Source organism: Chrysochloris asiatica, unplaced genomic scaffold (genome assembly GCF_000296735.1).
Source record: "Chrysochloris asiatica unplaced genomic scaffold, ChrAsi1.0 scaffold00103, whole genome shotgun sequence".
Taxonomy (NCBI): domain Eukaryota; kingdom Metazoa; phylum Chordata; class Mammalia; order Afrosoricida; family Chrysochloridae; genus Chrysochloris; species Chrysochloris asiatica.
In genome coordinates, this window is record NW_006408621.1 from 9453813 (window position 1) to 9462354 (window position 8542).

Consider the following 8542-nt stretch of genomic DNA (forward strand, 5'->3'; position numbering starts at 1 on the left):
GTTTACTAGAGAAGCTTAACAGGCTTTCAGGGCAATGTAGGGTGTCCATTTGAGGTCTATGATCAGAACGCAAAAAAAACCCTAAAACTAAACTGGGGGGTTTTCATCAGATACATTAATAATGACATTCTTGGTCCTCTCTTGAACTTACTAGGTGTCCTGTCAGTTCCTACTCAGAGTGACCCTACATACAATAGAATGAAACCGCAGTGTTTCAGGTCCAGCACCATCCTCAAAGTTATTCCTGTTTGAGCCCAGTATTGTAGCCACTGTGTCAATCCATTTTACTGAGGATCTTCCTCTTTTGTGCTAACCCTCTCCTTTATCAAGCATGCTGTCCGCCAGAGACTGGTTCCTCCTGATAACCTGTACAAAGAATGTGAAAGAAATCTCACTACTGTCCTTCCTGAGGAGCACTCTGGTTGCACTTCTTCCAAGATAGATTTGTTACGTTATCCAAAAGTATAAATTTTTTGGTCTTACTTTCCATTGTCTAGCTTCCCCACGCATATAAATTGTTTGGAAAGACTAGGGTCAGGCAGTATCTTAGCCCTCAAGGTGAAGTCTTAGCTTTTTAGCACTTTAAAGAGGTCTTTTGCATAAGATTTGCCCAATGCAATGTGTTGTTTTCCTGACTGCACCTTCCACGGATATTGAAAATTGAATGTAGATCCAAGTAAAAAGAAATGCTTGACAATTTCATTATTTTTCATCACGATGTTTCTTAATGGTCCAGTTGTGAAAGAATTGTTTTCTTTAGGTTGAGGTGTAATCCATATTGAAGACCGTTGTCTTTGATTGTTGTTATGTGTCATTGAGTCAGTTCATACTCACAGTGACCCTGTATTTTCCAAAGGTTTCCAAGGCTTTAAATCTTGCAGGAGTGGAAAGCGTCATCTTTCTCCCGAGGAAAGGCTGGCGCGCTGGAACAGCAATGGTAGTCCAGTGCTTATCTTACAGAGCCACTGTGCTCCCATGGTGGTCTTTGACATTCATCAGTAAATGTTTCAAGCCATCTTTACAAGCAAGTTTGTGTTATGTGCATATTGTAAGTTACTAATGAGTCTTTCTCCAATCCTGATGTCTGGTTCTTCTTCGTATAGTCCAGCTTCTCATATTATTTGCTCAGTATATGGATTGAATAAATATGGTGAAAGGACACAATCCTAATGCACACCTCTCCTGATTTTAAGCCATACAGTATCCCCTTGTTCTATTCGAATGGCTGCCTGTGTTGTTGTTAGCTGCCATGGAATCAGTTCTGTGCCAGGGAACAGAAAGCTTCCTCTTTCTCCCGTGGAGAGGCTGGTGGGCTCGAACCGTGGGCCTTGTGGTTCTCAGTCCACTGTTTATTGTATACAGCCACCGCGCTCCCCTATGTTGAACTAGAGTTAGAATAACCCTTTGGGCTTCACTCAGAACTTTCATTCATTCTCGGGATATTTGAGGCTTCATAAAGCACGACGCCTTGCAGTGAGAAAAAGGTGACGGCGGCAGACCATCTCCTCAAATTTCGGTCTTGCAGGCAATTTCGTCCCAGACTGGCCCTAGCGGCTTTCAGCAGTCTCAGGAGAAACCTCCAGGCACCAGGGGGCGCAATAGCGCTCCTCGAGGCCGGAAGAAAGCGAGGCTCAGCGTGACTCCGGCGTTTCCGCTGTGCGTTCTCAGTACTCTGCGCTCTCTTTACGTCCGGAGCCTTGGAGTAGGCGTTTCCGGCCATTCATACTCCTAGTCGGTCGTTCTTCTAGTTTCTGATTTTGTACGCCAGCAGGCCAAGAGAGTGACGGCACCGCTAAGATGAAGCTCGTGAGGTGAGGAGGTGACCAAGTGGTGTAGGGGTTTTGAAGAGGGTCTGGACCGGAGGTGGGAGACAAGGCTTGCCCAGCTGCAGGAGGCGCGAAAGCCGCGTGCGCGCGCGCGGCCTGGTAACGACCGCCGCGCCCGCCTAAGTCTTGGCCTTGCGGGCGGTACTTTGGCCAGGTCCCGCGGCGACCCTTTTAAAAGGTGAAAATAAAGGCAGAGCCATTTTCCCCCACGTAGTGTCTTAATGGTGCTTCGCCAGGTTTATGAGCACTTTCGCTTAGTTAACAATTTTCATTTCGAAGGGAACTCGTGCTCTAGTCTAGGAGCCCTGGTAGCATAGTAGGTTACGCGTTGTGCTGCTCTCTGTGGTTCGAGTCCACTGGGCGCTCCACGGGAGAAAGGTGAGGTGTTCTGCTCCCGCAAAGGATTCCTGGTGTGGCACTGTGGGTTAATGCGCCAGACCGCAAAGCCATTTGAACTACAAGGTCGGCGGTTCAAGCTCACCAGCTGCTTCTTGGAAACCCTGTACAGGGTCGCTAAGGGTCGGAACTGACTCAACGGCACTTCACAACAACAACAAAAGATTTGGAATCTCGGAAACCCTGCACAGGGTCGCTATGAGTCGGAACCGACTACTCGCCACACCCCCACCACCTTAAGGTGGGCTCCTTATCCAAAAATTGTATGCTTTCGATGAGTAATTCTTTCAATGAGTGCGTTTTTCATAACGAAACTCCTTAACGTCAGCTTAAATGAGTAGAAGTAGCATGGGTTTCATGGGAAATAATGAAATCTACTTCCAAAATATTTCAAATGTAGGATCTAAACTTCAGACTATATATGTCAAGAAGTATTGGTACAAAATCATTGTAGTTGTTAAGTGCTGGTTAAGCCGTTTCCTGCCCACAACGACCCTGTATAGCGTTTCCAATGAGCGGCTGATGGGTTTGAACCTTGAGACTAGCAGTAGAGTGCCTACCCTACATAGCCACACAGGAGAACTCTACAAAATCATAAAATACCAAAATGCGAAGCCATTGTTTGTCAACATAACCTCCATCTAGGACTTCTGAAGGCCGTGTTTCCATCTCTAACCCTTCCTCAAAAAATTTTGTCTTCTATTTATGCTATCAAAACGGCCGTTATGGCATCCTGGAGAGACTTAAACCGCCTTCCTTTTAAATGTTCTGAGGGGACAAGATCAGGGTTGTAGGGTGCATGGGGTAGGTTTCCTAATGAAGCGTTTGTATAACAGCCCTCCAATAAGCAGGTGCATTGTTGTGATAGAAAAAATGTCCTTAGCACAATTATCCTGGCTTTTTTTTTCTCACTATGCAGTTTTCAGTTTTCTTAGAACTAATTCATAATAAGCCCCCATGTTAGTCCTGTGTTTTTCTAGTTGATTCCAATTCACAGCGACCCTGTATAGGATTTCTGAGGCTGTAAATCTTGCAGGAGCAGTTGGTGGCAGTCGAGTGCGGATCCTACAGTGCTACTGCCCTTGGAATCCCTAAAAAACCATCACCGTAACCTGAGCTTAGAAAGCAGCAGATCCCTTAGAAAGCCACTGTTTTGATTGGGCCTTTTTAAAAAAAACTTTTATTGTGAGTTGAATGAAGGTTTATAGAACACATCAGTTTTACATTCAACAAATCATACACTTTGTTTCATTTCAGTGATTGCAGTACTCTCAGCATATGTCTCACTTCCTTCTTAAACTTCTTGTTTCCATTCCTTTTCCCACCCTTTTGAATTTTGTTCTTAGGCACATGCTGTCTCTTTGATCTAATGTTTTACCATTCTGTAGTGCCTCACTAAGGTTGTTGTCTCCTCTGTGTACCTATCTACTGTTGGCTGATAATTGAGCCAAGGAGTGAGTTCAGTTCCAGACCTGAAGGGTAACCAAGGCCCATCATCTTGTGGCTCCACCAGTTTCTCTAACCAGTAAAGCTAGCCTTTTTTTTTTTTAAATGATTTTGAGTTTTGTTCCACATTTTCTTGCACTCTAACCAAGAGCTTCTAATATGATCCCTTTCAGAGCATTTGGTAGTGGTAGCAGGGCTCCATTTAGTTTTTCTGGTCTCAAGGTTGAGGAGACTGATGTTCATTTGGTTCATTAGTCCCCTGGACGAATTGTTATCCAAGTATCTTCAATTTTCATCACTCTTCTTTCTTCTGGGCAGGGAAAGACCAATAGTTGTACCTTTGATGGCTGCTTATTGGCTTTTAAGATCCCAGTCACTAACCAAAGTTGTTAAGTGTTGAGTTGGTTCCAACCCATAGCAACTCTGTATAGTATTTCCAGAGCTGCTGATGAGTTTGAACTACTGACCTTGCTGTCCAGTACATTATTATGGGCCCTTTGTTTTTAAAGGTACCCTAAAGGAGACTAAGACCAAATGTATTACTGAAAGAACTTGTCTGGACCCATCCGTTGATCATATGTTGTTGTTGTTGTTGAGTGCCATAGAGTCGGTTCCGACCCATAGTGACCCTGTACAGGGTTTCCGAGGCTATAAATCTTTATGGGAGCAGAAAGCCTCATCTTTCTCCCGTGGAGCAGCTGGTAGTTTCGAACTGCTGACCTTAAGGTTCACAGCCCGATTCGTAACCAACATCATCTTGTTGGGAATAAACCACGCATATTAGAACCCTAGTAGCAATACCTTTTTGCTTGCATGCATGTATGTGCAGTTCAGTTTTTGACATTCCTTATACAGTTGCTGTGAGTCAGGATAGACTTGATGGCTTGTGGGGTTTAGTGAGTTAGACCTATTCAGCCTACATTTTTCTTAAGGTAGATTACAAGGACTTTTTCTTCAACATTTTATTGTGTTTAGGTGAAAGTTTGCATAGAAAACTTCAGTCACTAATTCATAAACATTGTTTCCTGACATTGGTTGCAATCCTCACAGTGTGCCCCACTCTCTCTTTTTCCCACTGTGTTCCACAGTTCCATTTGCCTGGTTTCCCTGGCTCTCCCTTCTTTGGTTTGGGACAAATGTTACCTTTTTGGTCTGGTATAGTTGATTGTTCTAAAGAGAACATTCTCTAAGGTGCTATTTATTTTATAAGGCCCCTGTATTTGGATGAAAGGCGGCTTCCAGTAGTACGTTCAGTTTCATATTAAAAGATTGTCTTTTTAAATGTAAATTTTGTTCTATATTCTTTACCCATTCTTACCGGAACCTTTTATTGTGGTCCTGGGCAGAATGGTTAATAGTGGTGGCTGGGTACCACTATTAGATCTTCTGGTCTCAGGCTGTTGTTGTTAAGTACCGTGGAGTCGGTTCCCACTCATAGTGACCCTGCACAGGGTTTACGAGGCTGCAAATCTTTATGGAAGCAGAAAGCCTCATCTTTCTCCTGTGGAACAGCTGGTAGTTTCGAACTGCCTACTTTTGAGGTTAGCAGCCTGACTTGTAACCACTATGGTGCCAGAGCTCCTTTAGAGCAGGCCTTGTTCGTGTGGACCATTAGTCCTTTTAAGTAATTGCTTCCTTGAATCTAATCATTCTTGTTTGCCCCAGACAAGAAGAAACGAATAGCTGCTTCTTAAGATGGTCACTCAGCAATCTTTAGGACCTCAGACAATTATCTTTTTGAACTGTGTTAGGTCATTTGACCTAAATGTTCTCTGAGATACAATCCTAAGCCTTCAAAGTCCAGTAGTTCAATCCCAATGTTTTGTTTTTTTTTTTAACATGGTTTCTATAACTGTACTTTCTGTGTTCTATTATATGAGGCAGCTTCAAAAAGTTCATGGAAAAATGGAGTTAAAAGATACTGGCATTTTTCCATGAACTTTTGAAACTCACTTGTATATAGAAGTATATTGTTAAGTGCCACCGAGTTGGTTCCAACCCGCAGTGACCCTGTATAGAGTTTCTGAGGAGCGGCTGGTGAGCTTGAACCGCTGACCTTGTGGTTCAAATCAACTTTGCAGTGCCACACCCATAGTGCCACACCAGGACTCCTGTAGAAGTATGCCTGCAGCATTTACAGATATGTATGGAGATACACCCACTACCCACTACCTTATGCATGTGGAAATAACTCTCCTGCAACTATCATCACTATTTAGCATACCTATTTAACTGTGTTGTTACTGTTAAGTGCCAACTCATAGCGACCCTGTATAGGGTTTCCAAGAAGCATTAATGGGTTTTAACTGCCAACCTGTGGTTCCCAGTTCAGTGCTGATCCTATAGCACCACACCAGGAAATGCTATTTACCTTTGTATCTCCTCACAAATTGTTATTGTAGGATTGTACACATTACAGCATTTATCATGTTTGTTGCTAAGTGCTGGGGGGTCGGCTTTGACTCAGTGAACCTGGTCACTGTGTTTCTGAGGATTTAAATGTTTTGCAGGATCAAAAAGCTTCATCTTCCTCCCAGAGTGACTGATGTGCTCAGACTACCAACCTTGTAGTTCACAGCCCAGTGCTTATCCTGTGCAACCACCCTATATTTTTATACATTCTCAGTGTCTTCCTCTGCTTTAGTTACCCTGTGCTGTCTGCCCTCACATTGTGTATTGCCTTTCCCTTCACCATAATGAACTGTCTTATCTGGTTTGTTGTTGTTAAGTGCCTTTGAGTCAGTTCTGGCCTATGGCAACTCAGGGAGCCGCTGGTGAAATTGAACCACCTAAGGAGCTCTGGTAGCATAGTGGTTATGAATCGGGCTACTAACCTCAAGGTCAGCAGTTTAAAACTACCAGCGGTTCCACCGGAGAAAGATGAGGCATTCTGCTCCCATAAAGATTTGCAGCCTCAGAAACCCTGTGCAGGGTCACCATGAGTCGGAACTGACTCCACGGTACTTAACAACAACCTTGCGGTTCAAATCAGCTTTGCAGTCCAGCGCATTAACCGACAGCGCCACATGAGGACTCTGCCTCTCTAGTTGTTGTTAAGTGCCATCAAGTCAGTTCTGTCCCATAGCGACCCTATATGGGTTTCTGAGGAGTGATTAGTGAGCTTGAACTGCCGTCCTTGCAGTTCAAACAGCTTTGCAGTCTGGCGCATTAACCCACAGCGCCACACCAGGACTCCCCAATTCTCTAATTATGTCACTATCTAGTTAGAGCTCTGGTAGTGTAGTGTTTACGAATCGGGCTGTGAACCGCATGGTCAGTAGTTTGAAACTACCAGCTGCTCCGTGGGAGAAAGATGAGGTTTTCTGCTCCGGTAAAGATTTACAGTCTCGGAAACCCTGTTCAGGGTCGCTATAGGTCGGAACTGACTTGACGGCACTTAACAACAACAATATCTAGTTAGTGGAGTCCTGGTGTGGTGCTGTGGGTTAATGCACTGGACTGAAAAGCCATTTGAACTGCAAGGTCTGCCTTCAAGTTTACCAGCTGCTCCTCAGAAATCCTGTACAGGGTCGCTATGGGTCGGAACCAACTCAAAAGCACTTCACAACACCAACAACATCTGGAGGAATATCCTGGTCTTTTGAGTTTCTGCTACTAAAGTAATCTTCCTGTGACATGGCATCTCTCTTCCCCCATTCGTGCTTCTCCTTGCTTGTTTTGTATCTCAAGATTGACTGTAGACAGTGTTATAGTAGTCTGTCTCATTGATACGAAGCAAGGACTTTACATACCCAAATGGGATTATAGCCACAGACACATAGAGGTTAGGATTTATAATGTATAATTTTTGAGGGTGGGTGGACATAATTCAGTCGATAGCACCAGCATTTGATATTGTGTGTCTGGTTTTATTGGGTGTGTGGTGTTATCTTATAATGGTTAAAATGTGTGTTAGAAACATTTGCTTATTTTATGAAGGGGGGCTTCAAAAGGTTTCTGGAAAAATGGAGTTAAAAGATAATGGAGGAGCGGGAGCTGTGAGGACTATGTTGCAGCCGAACATCTTACTCACGGGTACACCAGGGGTTGGAAAAACCACACTAGGCAAAGAACTTGCATCAAGATCAAGACTGAAATACATTAATGTGGGTGATTTAGCTAAAGAAGTCTGATCACCGGATATCATGGAGTCTGGCAAGATGACTTCTCCCAAGAGCATGCCGAAAGACGCACAGATGATGGCACAAATCCTGAAGGATATGGGGATTACAGAATATGAGCCAAGAGTTATAAATCAGATGCTGGAGTTTGCCTTCCGATATGTGACTACAATTCTAGACGATGCAAAAATTTATTCAAGCCATGCTAAGAAAGCAACTGTTGATGCAGATGTTGTGCGATTGGCAATCCAGTGTCGTGCTGACCAGTCTTTTACCTCTCCTCCTCCCGAGAGATTTTTTTGTTAGATATTGCAAGGCAAAGAAATCAAACCCCTTTGCCATTAATCAAGCCATATTCTGGTCCTAGGTTGCCACCTGATAGTTGTTGTTGTTGTTATGTGCCATCGAGTCGGGTCCGACCCATAGCGACCCTGTACAGGGTTTCCGAGGGGTCAAACTATAGACTTAAATCCTTAAAAAAAAAAAAAGACATCTGCCTCTGTAGGAAGAATAATAGTTCCACGGTTAAGTGTTGGCTCAGTTACTAGCAGACCTAGTACTCGTACACTAAGCACACCAACCCCACAAACCATGTCTGTTTCAACTAAAGTAGGGACTCTAGTGTCCCTTACAGGGCAAAGGTTTACAGTACAGATGCCCACTTCTCAGTTGCCTGCTGTAAAAGCATCAATTCCAGCAACATCAACAGTTCAGAATGTTCTGATTAATCCATCATTAATTGGGTCCAAAAAT

General features: G+C 43.8%; 1 protein-coding gene and 1 pseudogene across 1 annotated transcript in view; both read left to right on the forward strand.

The window, feature by feature from the left end:
* Positions 1 to 1665: 1665 nt before the first annotated feature.
* Positions 1666 to 8542, forward strand: part of SNRPD1 (small nuclear ribonucleoprotein D1 polypeptide 16kDa) — a 17522-nt gene continuing 10645 nt past the window's right edge. The window contains exon 1 of the mRNA XM_006867288.1: positions 1666 to 1811. Within this exon, the coding sequence (XP_006867350.1) occupies positions 1798 to 1811 (14 nt within the window). The 5' untranslated portion in view covers positions 1666 to 1797. The remainder of the gene's footprint in view (positions 1812 to 8542) is intronic.
* Positions 7814 to 8542, forward strand: LOC102820535 (annotated as a pseudogene).